Source organism: Xyrauchen texanus, chromosome 27 (genome assembly GCF_025860055.1).
Source record: "Xyrauchen texanus isolate HMW12.3.18 chromosome 27, RBS_HiC_50CHRs, whole genome shotgun sequence".
NCBI classification, from domain to species: Eukaryota; Metazoa; Chordata; class Actinopteri; order Cypriniformes; family Catostomidae; genus Xyrauchen; species Xyrauchen texanus.
Genome location: NC_068302.1, coordinates 10,946,005 through 10,963,878, shown reverse-complemented (window position 1 = coordinate 10,963,878; position 17,874 = coordinate 10,946,005). Strand labels below are relative to the sequence as shown.

At 36.5% G+C, this 17,874-nt stretch overlaps 1 protein-coding gene across 1 annotated transcript in view; it reads right to left on the bottom strand.

Annotated features, from left to right (window-relative positions):
• Positions 1–8,790, bottom strand: part of LOC127621153 (beta-1 adrenergic receptor-like) — a 38,318-nt gene extending 29,528 nt beyond the window's left edge. The window contains exon 1 of the mRNA XM_052094644.1: positions 6,844–8,790. Within this exon, the coding sequence (XP_051950604.1) occupies positions 6,844–8,222 (1,379 nt within the window). The 5' untranslated portion in view covers positions 8,223–8,790. The remainder of the gene's footprint in view (positions 1–6,843) is intronic.
• Positions 8,791–17,874: the final 9,084 nt, after the last annotated feature.

The following is a 17,874-nucleotide window of genomic DNA, read 5'->3' as shown; positions in this document are numbered from 1 at the left end:
TAATAGCGCAACAATAATTTCTCCAAGAAAATAGTTATGAGAATAAGGCACAATCGATAATAGCCTAATTTACAAAGATTGGGATCAATGTCTTTTTCACGCATCGATAATTGGAAGATTTTCCAGGTGATTATCAAAATATATCTGGATTTTTTCAGATATAAATAGGGCTAGCCTTTGCACAATAGTCTTTAACTTTTCAAACATATTTCTCAATGCAAGTTTGGTAAAGCATGAGCAACAGGCTAAATAAAAGGGGTTGCACACTGGATGTGTCTGGCAGATGAAATGGCGTGTTCTAAAATTCTAAATAATTATTTTCTATGAAGGTACATATACACCACGTGTTTGCCTCGGAGTGTAACTCGCATGGTTTTCCATTCAATTCTACCCAAATTATTATCAAAGGATAACTATTTTTGGATGATGTATTGTGTATATGCTTCTTTCATATAGCCAACACAATGTATGTCTTTTTTGTGGTTTGACAGCTTGAATGAAACAAAGATACATACAGAGAAATTGCATAATAATTTCTAATTGTTCAGTTTCATACACTCCTGTGCAAGGACTTCTAAAATACCCATCCTGTGTTGTGATACCTGTGCCTTGCGACCTGTTTCAGTAAACGTTATATCACCCCCTTGTGGTCTCCAAATGCTGTTACACCAGACATTAATCAGAAGCCTAACTGATTGAAATGTATAGCATGCAAATTAGGCTTCTAATTGTCAGCTAATGTTAATATATTGATGCCTCAAAAATATATCGATAAAATAACGTGCCAATCAATAATCTATATAGCTATATTTTATGACATGCCTATAATTTGCATTGAAAGGAGGTGTTAACTGTACCAGTTAAGAGTGCTATTTTGCTTCTGTTATGTTTGAAACTGTGGGAAGACAAACTACTGCTCATTTGCTCGGTGTGGGTCTCAATGCTATTTTTGGCGTCTGGGTAGGATTGCCACTTTTTAAGTTTTAAATTAAGGGACATTTAATAGGGGGTGTGGGGGGATGAACCACTTCATCCACAGTTTTAGCAATAAATGTGTCGAGTTAATGTGCATTATTAATACAAATTCTATATCCTTTCTTACATGCTAAAATGAAAACTTTCCTGACCCATGACCTTTAAATGATAAATGACAAATAATTTTTTTATATGTTAAAAATATATTAATTTTATGTATTTATTTTTAATTATTTGTCTTCTTTATCTTCTTTATGTATACATTATGGATGGTTTATAAATGTTTATTTTTTTTATCATTTCTATTTATTTTATTTGTTTCTTTTATTTATTTCCCTTCGCCTGTACTTCTCTTTATGATTGTATTCATACATTGTTTGATTTTATTTAACATTTATAATGAAAAAAAACTCCACAGTTTTATGTGTGGACTTTTCAGACGGTCCCTTACCACATCCTCCACAGTATTAGCACGTTTTAGCACAATGTGTGGACTTTTCAGACATTCTCTTACCACACCCTCCACAGTATTAGCACATTTTAACACAGTGTGTGGACATTTCAGATGGTCCCTTACCCACCGTAGGCAAATTTTCCAACTTATATCAATGTTAAATTGGTGGTCTGGAGTGTTTTCACCGTGACGCTATCTGACCAGCTTAAATGTGTGAAAAATCACATCCCGTATTGATTCAATGCGGGACGCATCATTTGATTTATAAATATTGGACAATCCTGTATTTTACAGGATTAAGTGCCAACCCTAAGTGTGGGGTTTTGGAAAGAGGGGACGTGGCTAATTCAACAACTCAGTATTGTGGAAGTTCCAGATTGGCTAACATCACTTGCAGCACCTTTAATTACAAGTTGTAAACTCAACCTTTAAAAAGAACCAAAATGGCTACGGCATCAACAGTTAAAGTTAGAATATTAATTCGTATCTTAACCAGGTGTAACAAGAACCTCAGTTCAAGGGAATGAGGAAGTGGGAGATGGCGATCCAACACAGGAATATCTGTCTTATTAACAGCAAAAACGTTCGCTTAAATGTGCAAATGCACAGTTCAAACACAAGCAACTCAATATATAAATTATAATGGCAGTGGCCAACACACACGTAGCTTGTCAGCTGGGCTCTCTCTCCCCACTGCTGCTGTTTCCTCTTCTTAAAAGCCCCCATCCCTCCTCACTGAAACACAGGACAGGTGATAAGCACAGGTGGAAATCATTCACCACTCCACAGCTTCGCTCTCCACAGTACGGCCCTCGGCCATGCCCCCGTCTCCACACCAGGTTACCAAACTTGCTTTCATTGTCCATAAACATTTTGCAGGAGCATATAAAGGTGAATTAATAAATTATTGGACCCTAAAAACAAAAGATGTTTTGAGTTTGAGGTTTTGAACAGCTCTGAGTAAAATGCCAGAGTTTTAATTTTCGTAATTGGAGTAATTCGGACAGGAAGTGAACATAGAATTATTGATCAAACTCGTTATTTAGCGTGTGAGTGATGAGTAAATAAAATAGATTGTTTTGCACTGAAAAACTGAATGTGAAAGTGGTGCAATTGTAAGGGTCAGTGGTATATAATATCTAGAAGCTCTAATTACTTCAATGGAACTGAGGAAAAACAAGAAAGGTGTTTAACTCCCTCTGTTCAGCCACTCTTTGATTTGAGATCTCTTTCCCAAACTGGTTGTGACATTCTGTTATTTATCAGTCAAGAGCCAGTCTTAGCTACACTTATCAAGATCAACAGTAGCCAGTGAGTGATACCTGTAGCTGATGGTGGTGATAATTCTCTGATCAGTGGAAACATGGTGCCCCACTTCTAAAGCAAGGTAGGCGATTGGAGTAGATAAGCTATTATATTGGCCTCAGCTTGTCAGTTCTATTGTGCTCGCAACTATAAACCTGCATACAAATTCAGTGATTAAACACTTGTTGGTAAAGTCCGGCTCCAGGAAAATATGCATGCAGCTGTCAGACAACCCTACAGTAAAGCTTGTTTTACTAATTATTTTTCATGATCAGGTGGAATTGAAATCATATTTTTTACAATGTCATACAGCATAATACACAGTGTAAATATAGTGAATGGAAATTCCATGTTTTTCCATACTGCCAGAATATCTGGGTTTAAAGCAGTTCAATTTTGAAATTATATAAACCTGTTTATTTTTAACCTGGGACATTGTAATTCCATTGAGTAATGCACAAAGGGCCCTATAGACTCTTATGTAATGATGTAGATGCTTGCCCTGTTTGTTCTCCATCTACATTAACTCATTTGATTATTTAAAAAAAAATCTACTTTTGATGTGTCCATCTAGCAATTTGCTTGAAGAGGTGAAGACAATTTATTGCTTTTGGCCAATCGTCAGCAGGAGAAAACCTGGAAATGCTCCAATCCAAACATATGCAGATGTATTGGAGGAATAGGTTCTGCATTCACGCATATATTTACTGGCCACTGGTATTTGCAGAGAATATGCAAGATTAAACACAAACCAATATTTTGCATAAAAATGTTTTTGAAATGTCTCCAAAAATGATGGTATTCGCAACACCTGTCAAAGTACAATTTAAGTAATCTCTTATTTACATGCAGGAAATGTACATTGTTTTGCTCAGTATTTTGCTTCTGTTAGCATTAGTGTTTGCTGCGCTTGCTCTGTTTAGGTGGTAAACAGCTTCTTCTCAGAGGCGGAAGTGTTGCGTTTGGGTGATAAAGTTTATCAGCTGTTGGGGGTGTTTGAGAATGTACAGAGGGGCCCTAAAATTCACCAACAACACTGCAGAAACCATCTCATTCTCACGCATATGTATTCAATGGGATTTAGCAGTTGTAACAAGTCAACAGACAACAACCAATCCATGTTTAGCTTTTACAGCAGCTCCTCCGTATCAAATTGAATTATGCTGCCAAAAGAAATATTGCTTTCATAAATGTTAGTAATTGTTTACTGAAAAAGTATATAAAAATGCTACAGTAAACACCTAGTAAATTAACTGGTAGGTTAACTATTAAGTTAGCTTACCATATATGTTAAAAATGACATTATGATCAATATATGTGTGTGCTCAATATACACATGTAGTTTTACTGTAAATAAAAAAATTTACAAAAAAAAAAAGAAAGTAAAGTAATGTTCATGGTAGAGTGATTAAATAATAAACCAACTTCAATCAATTGCTTTAGCATTTGCAAAAAAAGGCATTTCAGTCCAAGTAGCTTGTCAGTTTTTACGCTCTCAGACACACTGATATCAATTGACTCACACGCAAGAGTTTAAATCTTCAGTGTCCCCAAAAGCACTGCATATGGATAGTTTTGGACCCTTAAGCCACACTTAAGATGTATAAATATCATTGCCCAATATAAACAAAATATCATCTGCAACAAATTATACTAGACCTTTTCTCAGAACTGGATATAAGATGTTATCAGTATTGTTAGGTGAAAGTGTTGCAATTAAATGGGCTTGTTTGGTTTAATTGTTTAAATCAGCGACACAAAGTGTATGTATTGAATATCATTATCTTAAAAAGCATGTAGTTGTTTGGATGAAAGTAGGATGTCATTATCATTGTTTATCTCCTTTTGATTTCTCCAAAACTCGATACATTCCAAAGGTTAAGTTGTCTCCACTAGTGTCTGGTGTACACTACAATGCGAATGTTATACACGCATGTATGCGCATTGTTTCCACCTCATTGTGGGTAGGTAATGTCTCCAGGGCTTGCCCGACCAGCCCCCGTAACAGCTGCTGTAAACCCTGTACCGCGATAGTCAAGTGTGTCCCCCTTCTAGGAAATGTCTTTCCTGAAAAGGCTCTGCTATATATAAAGAGTAAAAACATTCAAACCTTTAAGAGATTCTTCTTTTTTACTAAAATATACTGTAAATGCTATATTGAAATTTGCTTTACATTTTTATTTCAGAGCTGAAAATGAAAACGATTCTCACGTGTTTTTTGTTAGGAAATGTTCATTTATTATTTGAAATTATTTTGATCCTGGGATGCAGAAGTTTATACAAATGAAAAACAATTACCTTAACATGACCACAACTGGTCTCTGGCCTCTTATGTTAATTACCCTTGAGCATTGTGTCATTTAAATAACTACCACATTTTAAACCCCATAACTGTAGGTTCACTATTTAGATTGTACATCTGAAGGACAGCAGTGAAAATGAAGAATGTTCCAAAAACCTTTGAGGTAAAGTTAAACAAACGCAAATATGCTTTCTGAACCAAAACAATATTCATATGTGTGGATGTCCCTGTGGGCATTGTTAGTGCAATTATCATTTTGGTCCGGATGTGCCCAGAACAGCAGAATTATGGGCTTGTAATTTCAGCTATTACATTGTATCTGTGTGTGTTGGGGTGGGGGTTAAAACAACATTTGATTAAACTTTACATGCCTTCTCTTAAATCTCAGAAAATAGGCTCACTAAGGTAATAGAGTACTTTTATTAGAAATATTTAATATTGTCAAATCATTGTCAATACTTTTCATTTTAATTGTTGGATTGTAGAATTTCTTGCTCTTTCTGTAAATTGTCATTCTTGGGCATTTGTTTGTGTGACACTGTAAATATAATGCACAGAACCTCTTGTGTTGTGGCTAATTTTCTGACACACTTGAGGATTTTGTTTCATATGCAGCTTCAACTTTTCCACCTATGAAGTACTTTGAAAATCTAAGAGAGGGTGTGTTTTTTAACCTTAACTGTTATCACTAATTTACATATCCTTCCAAAGTTTGTGATTTGAGGTGGTCAGTTCTCTTGGGCATTTACTAGAAAATGGATAGAGCACACGGTTTCTTTTTCATACAAGACACTGTGCTCTGTTCCGTTGCTCATATATTTCTTCTGACATAGTATACATTTTGTGTCAAGATCTGGGAGACCCTGCCAAAATGTCCAAAGCAAAGCATAAACTCTCCAACATGCTGTAGAATATTAAATGTTCCTCTAGCTCTCAAAGAAACCTTCATCTCCGTGAGGTTTGACTGGCACTAAGAGGCACGCTGGTTTCCGACCACACTTATGTATCTTAAAGTTGTAAACACAAGTGATTATGCGCTTAAGCCTTGTATTTGTTTTTCCCTACACAAACCCCACCTAACTTTTTTTTTAATTCCACCGTGAGCCATACCATAACAAGTTATTCATTTTTGCGTGAAATGTTGTACAACTTTAATCTTTTTGCAATCTGAGACAACATCAAAACTGCCCTGCTCAACCTTGACACACTAAACACTCCACACAGAGCTGCATCCCCTGAGAAAAGCCGTCACATTCAGAATTTCAGATCACCTGATTACACCAGGTTTGAAATCCAGCTTACATGTGATATTGAGCAAACTGACCCTACTGACATAGAACTGATTCAGTAAAATTGATTTTACATACTTTATATTGACATTAGTATTGAAATAGTTTTGCTCCATTGGTACTCTTAGAATTTTCAGTGTTGCCAAAATAAAGTCAACATCGCACATTGTGCGTAAAAACAGCACAGGAAAAAAAAAGCATAAACAGCTTATTTTGGTTTGCTGATCTTAACTGGTTTAAACTGTTCAAGCTGGTCTCCCAGCCTGACTAAGCTGGGAGCTAGGCTAGTCTTCAGGTGGTTTAGCTTGGCAGCCATCTGGTCTCCCAACCTGACCAGATATGTTAAATGTCCGAAACCCCTCTAAAGCCAGCAAACCAGACCAGCATGACCAGCCTGAGAGACCAGAAAATCAGCGTAGGCTGGTTTAAGCAGTTTTTTTCAGCAGAGTATGAGTATTTAAAGCTACTCTGACATTCTCTGATCTAGCTAGTTTTAGTAAAAAGAGAGTAAGACTCACAATTCAGTCTCGGGTTCGGAAAATTCGCTAAAGTTTTTGCTGCCGTTGGAGTGCGGGGGTCCCGGCGACAGCTTCTCGCTCCTGTAGCTGCTCTGGCTGCTCCCAACACTTCCCTCCCCAGGCAGTGTCCCTACTGGTGTGTGGGGATTCTGGAAAGATCCTGGCAATCCTGGCTCAGCAGACCCCAGAAAACAAGGGCATCGAGTCCGAAGCTCCTTGTAGAGGAAGTTCATTCTTAGTGATGGGATCCAGGGACAGCCAAGAATATGCTTGAAGGCCGCACGGAACTCTGGGCTTCGACAATAGATGATTGGGTTGAGGCCAGAGTTGATGTAGCCTAACCAGTTTAATAATCGAAAAATGTCCTTACTTGGCATGTCTCGATTAAAGACGTTGATGATGTTTGCCACAAAGAAAGGCAACCAACATAGGGTGAAGATGCCCATGATGATGCCCAGTGTTTTTAGGGCCTTGTGCTCCTTGACAACAGTTAATTTTGAGGGTCGTCTGCGAGAACTTTTCCGTCTTGATGTCAATCCTCCAACGTTATTGCACATTGAAGGAAAGTTGTTGTTGCCATGGATTGGTGGTTGTACCTGATTGCCCATGCACTCGTTTTGGAATCTCAAGCGGTTCTTGTCAATCATCTGTACCTGTCGGGTGGCAATGACGAAGACCCGGGCATAGACGAAAATCATAATGAGTAGTGGGACGTAGAATGAAACGACTGAAGATGAGATAGCATAGTACATGTTTGTTACAAAATCACAGCACTCTGGGTCTTTCAGGCACGCTTCTGCTTTATTGTCATTTTTTTGCCATTCCTTTTTCATAATGGGGACAAAGGAAATTAGAGCAGAGACCACCCACACAACGCAGACAATAATTCGAGCCCTGCACTTATTCAGAAGCACTTTGTGCCGCAATGGACTGGTGATTGCGATATACCGATCCACCGCAATAACGCAAAGGGTCTCTATACTGGCAGTCACACATAGCACATCGACTGATGTCCATAACTCACACAAAGTCTTACTCAGTTGCCAGCTGCCCGTTACAACTATCGTGGCACCCAGTGGCACCACCAGCACTCCCATGATGAGGTCAGCGCATGCCAATGACATGATGAAGATGTTCGTCGTGGTCTGCAGCTGGGAAGTGCGGGCTATCGCGATGATGACCAGAAGGTTACCCACAACAATAGTCGTGACGATGAACACCATGACAACCGACACAAACGAGCTGAGCGCTGGACCTAGTTCGCTGTAATGTGTCCCATTGTAGGTTAGATTCGATTCAGTGTTGTTGGTCAGAGTTGCCATTTTTGAGTACTTAATTATGCCACAAATCAATGTGTGCAGTGTTTCAGAAGCGTGCATCAGCAAAGAGACTCATAGTAAGGCATCAGATATGTCTAATGACCTGTGATCTTTCTAGAACTGATTGAGAGACCATGATGATTATTAATTTCAGCTTGTGTTTTGTACTACCGTATCTCCAAATCTTAAACAACAGCATCAATGATACCTTGTCACCTTTCCTTCAGTCATCATTCTAAACATCCATATCCCACTTGTTTGTCCAGAAGCTTTAGCGTGCTGAAGCAAACATAGATGTAATACTTCACACATCTGAGCTGCAGTTGTTGAAAAAAAAAGTCCCTTTTATTTGGAGTAAAATTGGTCCGAGACAGACGGGGAGAAAAAACTTTCAGAAAAGCACTTAAAACCACCAGAGGAAAAACAGATAAGCACTCATCCTGTTGCAGAAGTCCACCAAAGTGGAGTTTGAGCTGTAGTGCTGGAGATGCAGTCGCAGATTGTCACTGTTGAGTGTGTGTATGTGGAGCGGGTGAGTGGAGGTGCCTCTACTGCCAAAAGCTCAAGGAGCAGTGACAATGCAGCTAGGATCAGACAAAAGTGGTGAAACACCCTCCCTCTTTGCTAATCCCCCCTCTTTCTCTATCTCTCTCGTGCTTGATCACCCGCTCTCTCTCTCTCTCTCTCTTGGTCTTTTGGAGATGAAGGAGCGTTCAACATGCCGTAGTTGAAGTCACACTTCACCCAAGGGGTGGAGTTGTGAAGAGTGCCTCACTCAAACAGTTCACACACACTCTCTCTGTCTCACTGCTGATTAAATACACAATCAACAAGTGTTATACACTTTTAATTGGGCTTGTCATAGATCAGAAGTAGTGATTAAGTCAATGAAGATATAATGATACATGACTAGATATAATAATACATGACTAAATATAATTTTTAAGAAATCAAAAATTCTATATAAATATATAAACTGATGTTATTGTTGTTGCATAATATCGCAAACATGAATTATTAAGCAGTGTTAGAAAAGTGAATATAACAAAAACAAAAAAAGAAATACTTTTTAAATAAAAGAGTTCTTGGGTGATATATATTTTGAGTGTTTGAGAACCTTTCTAGTAAGTCTGCTTGTATTAAGTAATGCTTCATAAGAAATTGTTTCACCGCTGTTCAAATGCACTTTGGATCGCATCATTTATGTGTATTAATGTTTTCTATCTGAAAGGACTAAATATTAAATGAAACAAAAGTCATTAAAATGCAAAGTAATCTGTTCAGTAATCTAAATACTTTTTGAATGTAACTATTCTAAATACCAATGATTTAAATTGTAACTGTAGTGGAATACAGTTACTTTTATTTTGTATTTTAAATATGTAATCCCGTAACCTGTATTTCGTTACTCCCCAACCCTGGGTATCATGAACGAACAATGAGTGTTTATTAACCTTGGTTGATTTTAATTTATGAAAATACAACTGTACATAGTTACCATATACATCTTTTAATTTTAAATTAACCAAGACTAATAAATGCTGTAAAAGTATTGTTCATTGTTAGTTCATATTAACCAATGTAGTTAACTAATGTCAACGAATACAACCTTATTGTAAGGTGTTAAAATCTTGTGTAGTGTTTGAAATGTATGCGATCCTAGATTAATAAATGCAATGAAAATATTGTTCATTGTTTGCTATGATGCCTAATGCATAAACTAAAGTTAATGCACCTTATTGTAAAGTGTTACGTTTTTAAACCTAAAACCTAAGAGTAACCCTTTGCTGTCAACATTCTCAGCAGTTTTTTTATTATTTGATTTACCTTGACGTTAACCTGATAACAGTTACAGTTTGAGGTTAACAAAACCTCATCATAATTGTTTTGAAGTCACTTTGTAATATATCCAGTGTTGCTTGGGTCAGTGATAATACGCCTTGCGATGTCCCATGTCTTGGTCACCATCTCACCCTTACAGAAGTCCACATAACTGGAAAGGCCTGTTCTGAGCTATATCTGTTGATACCCATCTCCTTTTGCATTGTCCTGATGTAACATGTTCAAAGAGAGTCACAAATGTAGTCATCGGTCAAGAATTTAGTCACAAGACTCTCTGAAGCGCTGTCAATCATGTTGTACTCAGATTAGTTCAACAGAGTCAGATGAATGACAATGCTGGTTTGCTTATTGAAAATCTCTTCTTAAAGGAATAGTTCATCCATAAATTAAAGTTTTCATGTGTCACAGCTAGTCAGAAAGTCAAATTGAAAACTTTGATCATTACAATCCAACCGTCAATGGAGCATCTTTTACAATCCAATATTAAGGGTTTTTATGTCTCACAAGCAGGATACAAGCTCCCTTGAGGCAGTTCAGCACTAAAAATAATTGATGCTTATCTGGCCTGCGACTCACGCCAACCCCACCACCACCAGGAAGAACAATCAAGACAAATGCCTGGCATGCCATTCAGCTGCGAAAAGTCTGGGCGGAATCGTCGCCTAGGTCCTTGTCATCTAGTACTTCCTTCACTCCTCTCTCTCTGACTGCCTCTCTGTCATTTTGGAGACAAATTTGAACACAGTTTTGACTTAGTACATGTGAATATTTAGACCACTGTCATTTCCATTTACACTATATCTGACCCATGACTATAGCTCACACGTAATATGTGCACACAAAATTCCACAGAAAGCTATGCAGTTTTCTGACTAATGGGAATGACAGTTCTGTACATCCCCTATACCTTGCATGTATGTTGATATAAGATTTTTCCTAATTTTTCTATGGTTTCAGCTATCAATAAGTAATGTATGTGATTTTCTTTTTATTATGTTTGAATCTATTCTAGAGAATTCCTCAGAATTTTCAGCATATATATGTTAAAATGGCATGCCTTTCCTCAACAAGCTACATGAATTACGATGTTATTGATGTCCAGCACAAACGTGTTCTATGCAGATGTTTAATACTTTGTGTTTATTGAAATTATGAGTAACAGCTATAGCGATGATTGGCTTAGCAAGCACCACTAACTATGATTGAAACATTTCTAAAAGATATTAAAAAACACATGATATTGACAAGAATATGTCCTCTTTGTTTTTGACTGACTTTACTGAATAACATTGCATTATATTTCTTGAAGGGGCCATATACAAATGCATTCCATTTTTGTATGTAGTGCAACAATGAGAATGAGAATGAATATTTGTTCCGGTCACACGGTGCTGGATATAGATGAACACAGATAAAAACAAAATATGTTTCCTCTCTTTCCCCACAAAGAGTTGGCAGCATTATTCTGTCTTCAGTTAAATGAGCTTGTATTTGTTTTGTTGTTCTCTTGGGACCTTTTAAAGATTCTCTAAAATATCAAAGATAAACCCAGATAGAGATGGACTATCTTAGAAATTCTGCAATACTAATTGTTATTGAAATAAAGTGCAGTTAAAGCACTACACTTCCCCGACTCCTCTCTAAAATAAAGTTTATTGTTTCTGTCTCCATCTGAGCGCTATGAAAGTATGTCAGTGCTCAATACCTTAAGAGAAATTCTTCTGATAACCCAATGTGATTTTTATTAGATTTTGAAATGATCACTGACCCACAAGCTTCATGCCATTCTAAATGATTTTGTGCTGAGGCCACATAAAGAGGGATACCCTTAAAAGTCCTCTGAAGAGCTAATGTTCCATTCTTCTAAAGTATTTTGGTTTACTCTCTAGATATATCATTTAAGTCTGCGGTAATGGAATCATTAATGATCCTCAGCTTGAACTCTGTTCTCCAGACTGTATGTCCAGTACTTGCACATAATTGTTTGCATTACTGTTTGCTATGATGTAATTAAATGGATGTTCATGTCAAACTATATTAACTTATATATATAACCTTGTGTTAACCCTCGTCCACATGCATGGATGTTGTATTTTGGTTTCGCTATACACAACGCATAATTACAATTAATTTTAACCAACTGATCTTAGTTCAGGACACTCTGGGCTGTCAGTAAATGGATACACTTCCGATACACAAAGTGTGTATGTGACAAAACAACAAGGTGCCGATCACAGCAGAGTTTGTCTTTGGGAGAGATGCCAACAAAATGACATCTGGTAAGAAACCTAATTAAGTTTCTTAAGCTAAAATGCTTTCAGAGGCTTTATATGAAGTTAGGATGAAAATAAGGCACATTTTCCACCTGTTCTGAGACCAGTGCAGACAGACATTACACTGGAGGTTAATCATTCAATAAAGAGGGGGAAGCAAGGGAATGTTCTATAGCTTTCCTATGAAGTGAAGTGCATTCAATACAAACTTCCTATCAAAGGTTCAGTTTCAGGCAGCAGATGATGTTTGGACCATTCAACATGTTTGGCAGACATGGGACAATGGTAATCAGTACATAGAATTTATAATGTATAATTTTATTTTAACATGGTTGGCAGTGATTGGACTGTGCTGGCCATACTTTTATGCAAATGTTTATTAATTATGCTAATTTCTGTTTGGTAAAATGCTTCAGCGTTGGCTGTCACTTGTTTTTTAGTTTTTTTTACATTGCAAAGAGAGAACATTGATATTTTGTTGCCAAAGTAGAAAAAACATTAAATATAAAGTAAGTCAAATCAAGCCAAATAATATTTATTTGAATATTGTTTTATTTGTGCTTTTCCCAATGCACATTGTTCCAAAGATGCTTTACAGAAAATCAGCTGTAATGTCTGTAACATCTCAAAAACATGAATAACCAGCACTCCTGGAAACATAATAAACAATTTGATTAAACAATTTTTTTTTAGGAAAACTGTTATTATTATTATTATTGTATTTTTTATTTTAGCCCCATTTCTCCCCAATTTGGCATGCCCAATTCCCACTACTTACTAGGTCCTCATGGTGGCGCAGTTACTCACCTCAATCCGGGTGGCAGAGGACAAGTCTCAGTTGCCTCCACTTCTGAGATATTCATTCCACATATCTTGTCACGTGGCTCGTTGTGCACCGTGGAGACTCACAGCGTGTGGAGGCTCATGCTATTCTCCGCAATCCATGCACAAATTACCATGCGCCCCATTGAAAGCGAGAACCACTTAATCGTGACCATGAGGAGGTTACCCCATGTGACTCTACCCTCCCTAGCAACAGGGTCAATTTAGTTGCTTTGGAGACATGGCTGGAATCAATCAGCACACCCTGGATTTGAACTCTCAACTCCAGGGGTGGTAGTAAGCATCAATACTCGCTGAGCTACCCAGACCCCCTATGAAACTATAATTAATTAATTTATTGCATGTTTATTAGATGCTACTAGTCACAAATCAAAAAGGTTAATAGAAAATGCACACAGCAGTCATGCTATTATTATTATTATTATATATATATATATATATATATACACACACACACACACAACCACACACACTGGAAGCCAAAAGTTTGGAATCCATGTGTAACAATGACAGCTTTGCAGATCCTTGGCATTCTAGCTGTCAGTTTGTCCAGATACTCAGCTGACATTTCACCCCACACTTCATGTAGCACTTGTCATAGATGTGGCTTGTCGGGCACTTCTCACACACCGTACAGTCTAGCTGATCCCACAAAAGCTCAACATGGTTAAGATCCATAACACTCTTTTCCAATTATCTGTTGTCCAATGTATGTTTTTTTTCTTTTTTATTCTTCTCATAAGGCCTGCACCCCTGAGTCTTCTCTTTACTGTTGTACATGAAACTGGTGTTGAGCGGGTAGAATTCAATGAAGCTGTCAGCTGAGGACATGTGACGTGTCTGTTTCTTAAACTAGAGACTCTGATGTACTCTTGTTTAGTTGTACATCTGGCCTTCCACATCTCTTTCTGTCCTTTTTGGAGACAGTTGCCCTTTGTCTTTAAAGACTGTTGTGTACACATTTGTATAAATTCTTCATTGTTTTGGCAATTTCAAGCATTGTATATCCTTTCCTTAAAACAATGATTGACTGACGATTTTCTAGAGAAAGCTGTTTCTTTTTTGCCATTTTTGACCAAATATTGACCTTAAGACATGCCAGTCTATTGCGTACTGTGGCAACTCAAAAACAAACAAAGACAATGTTAAGCTTCATTTCACGAATCAAATAGCTTTCAACTCAGTATGATATAATGGCAAGTGATTTTCTAGTACCAAATTATCAATTTGTTGTGATTAATCAAGGATAAGTTGTTGGAGTGATGACTGCTGGAAATTGGGCCTGTCTAGATTTGATCAAAAATGACTTTTTTCAAATAGTGATGGTGCTGTTTTTTTACATCAGTAATGTCCTGATATTACTTTTGGCTTACTTTTACTTTTTATTGACATGTCACAAGCCAGATTTTAAATCAAACTGCACACATGGATACTGCAATACATACTACAAAAAAACCTTGTGGTCTGAAAGTCTGAGAACACAAGTGAAAATGCTTCTAGTTTGCTAGATAAAAAAAAAACAAAAAACATTTTAACACTTTATTTTAATGTTTTTGTGTTACACATATTACATGTTACTATTATTAATTACTATAGTAATAACAGTATGTAAGAACAAGCAGCTCTACAAAATAATTACACAGCAAATTCATAGTTGATCAGTAATTATGTAAATACACAGTTAGCATACCGACTTGAGTGAACATTTTTTTGGTATATGTTTGGTACAGTATGTCTCCCATTTGCTGTCATTACTCCACATGTTTGTTCAAAACTTGACTTTTTGTGCCAAAAAAATATTTAAAAAATGTTCATCCCTTATGCTTCAATGGAAGCAAGGAAAATAATTTTTTACATAAATGTTAACATGATCAAATGTGACAAATTGTCTTTAGTGAATTTAATTAATGACCTATTGTGCAGAAGTTTTTTGTTTTTAATGGTTTTATTCCTAAAACGTTTTGTTCAATGCCAGGTTCAAATGAGAAAATTTAAAAAAATAAAATAATATATTTTCAATGTGATCTTATACTTTTGAACACATTGTATGCACTGTAGGTAACTGATAATTACAGTGCTTTCAATACATCAATGTATTGAGATTCATCTTATTTTGACACAAAATTCCACATTTTTTGTAAGTAATTCAGCTTTAATTAAGTTAACTTCCTCCATTTATCCTGCCATGCAATCACTGGCATCTAATACAGAATGGTTTTAATGTAGGGCTGTTATGGAAAGAATTACCCACAAAGAATGTCATGATTAGCCAAAATATTCACAGACTGTTGTAAGTCACTTTTCTTACACAAACACATAAACAACACAGTTTTGCACAGGCATAAAATAAATAAATTGTTTCAACATTAAGTTCTTTTTTTGTGAAACACAAAAGGGCAAAGGCAGGACAGCAAAATGATCTTCGTCACCATTCATTGAAATTAATTCACCATTGAAAAAATAAAAGTAAGACATCGATATTGCAGATAAGTGATAGTTCCATAGAGCAACTATCGGCACCGATTAACTTGTAAAACCGATATACCGGTCTACCTCTTTTACAAATTCAACACTTTGTACTATTGTGATGAATTCTCATGAGATAGCGTTGCATAAACATTGGCCCCAAAGAGTTTTTGGACACTTAAGCCACACATAATTTTTTTTTTCTTGATTTGCATTATTTAACAAAATATCAAACCAAGTGCATTTATATTAAAGAAAGATAGCACAAACACAATGAGATCAAACAGGCAGAACATCATAAAACAATAGAAGTAACATATGGTGACAGTTTGTGGTTACGCTGTTGGAACATGTCAGTTCAGTAGTTAATGTGATGAACTACTGTACACCTGTGGCTAATCTGCTAGGAGACCTTTGTGGACTTTATACAGCCACAAAAAATCAACTTCAGACCACTTAGCTTTAAGTCATTGCAAAAAAGAGCTCAGAAAAGTGACATGCTCTGATATTTTGTAATCAATGCAATGAAATTAATACATTTTTACATTTTAAATGTCCAAAAGTACTTGTACTTGTTGGGGCCTATGTTTGATAATGTCAGTGAACTATGTTTAGTAAGAAAGAATTTTTCTCAATATGTGTGTGTTATATGTAGAAGCAGCACATATTTTTTTACTTGTGTTCTCATGCATATAAGTGCTCTCTTTTCTGAGTATGTTTTGGGGTTGTCAGTGGGTACCGCAGTAGTTAGTGTCGGAGTTGACAGACTTGGCAGGTGGTCATTAGTCTTTGCGTGAGAACGTGCCATAGCTGGCTGTGGTAGTAGTCCAAAAGGCTGGAAAGAAGTCTGGCACAGCTTGAGGTGTTGATGGGCAGTGGCCCTTTAAAAGAGTTCACCTTCTCTCCTTTCATGCCCAAATGTGGCTTCATTTCAATGCAGATTTTTTTGGAGCAGCATATTTGGCTTGTCGAACAGAAACAGAACAGTCAATAGAAACGGGTTTTGGAATTAACGGATATTAGACTTTAACTTATTTTTCCATTGATCAAATGAGCCTTTGATCAAGACGGCTAAATAAGCTTTTCTTTAAAAACCTAATTGAGGTACTGATTAACTAAATTCACAGACTGTGCACTACCAGCCAAAAGTTTGGACACACCTGCTTATTCTTTATTTTCACTATTTTCCACATTTTAAAATAATCAAGTCATCAAAACTATGAAGTAACACAAATGGAAGTATGGTAATTATGTAGTGACCAAAATGTTTAACAATAAAAAACTCTTATATTTAGCTTCTTCAAAGTAACCACCATTTGTATATATATTTAAATAAATGTTAGTTTTGTAAAGACGACGCATATGCATAGGCATGTGAATACTGCTATGGTATTAGTATTCACATTGAGTAATGTTTGCGGATTTTGAAATTGATAATCATCATGTTTGTGAAACAGATCGTGAGAGTTTTGTTACAAAATTGCAATACAATATTTGTCCTCTCTCCTTTTATCACTTTGCAGAGGGACATTGCATGCAATGGGGAAATTTCTCCTTTTCTAGAGTTGTAATTTAGGCTATATTTTTTTTTAGGTAATGTGTTAATTCAGTGTGATTAGTTACTGTTGAAGTCAGAAGTTTACGCACACCTTAGCACGATTCATTTTTCACAATTGCTGACATTTAATCATAGAAAATATTCCCTGTCTTAGATCAGTTATGATCACTACTTTATTTTAAGAATGTGAAATGTCAGGATTATAGTAGAGAGAGTGATTTATTTAGCTTTGATTTCTTTCATCACATTCCCAGTGGGTCAGAAGTTTACATACACTTTGTTAGTATTTGGTTGCATTGCCTTTAAATTGTTTAACTTGGGTCAAACATTTTGGGTAGCCTTCCACAAGCTTCTCACTATACGTTACTGGATTTTTGGCACACCCACAACATGATGCTGCCATCCCCATGCTTCACAGTTGGGATGGTGTTCTTTGGTTTGCAGGCCTCAAAACATAATTATGTTTCATCAGACCAGAGGACATTTCTTCATAAAGTAAGATCTTTGTCCCCATGTGCACTTGCAAACTGTTGTCTGGCTTTTTATGGCAGTTTTGGATCAGTGGCTTCTTCCTCGCTGAGTAGCCTTTCAGGTTATGTCAATATAGGACTTGTTTTACTGTGGATATAGATACTTGACTACCTGTTTCCTCCAGCATCTTCACAATGTCCTTTGCTGTTGTTCTAGGATTGATTTGCACTTTTCATACCAAACTATGTTCATCTTTAGG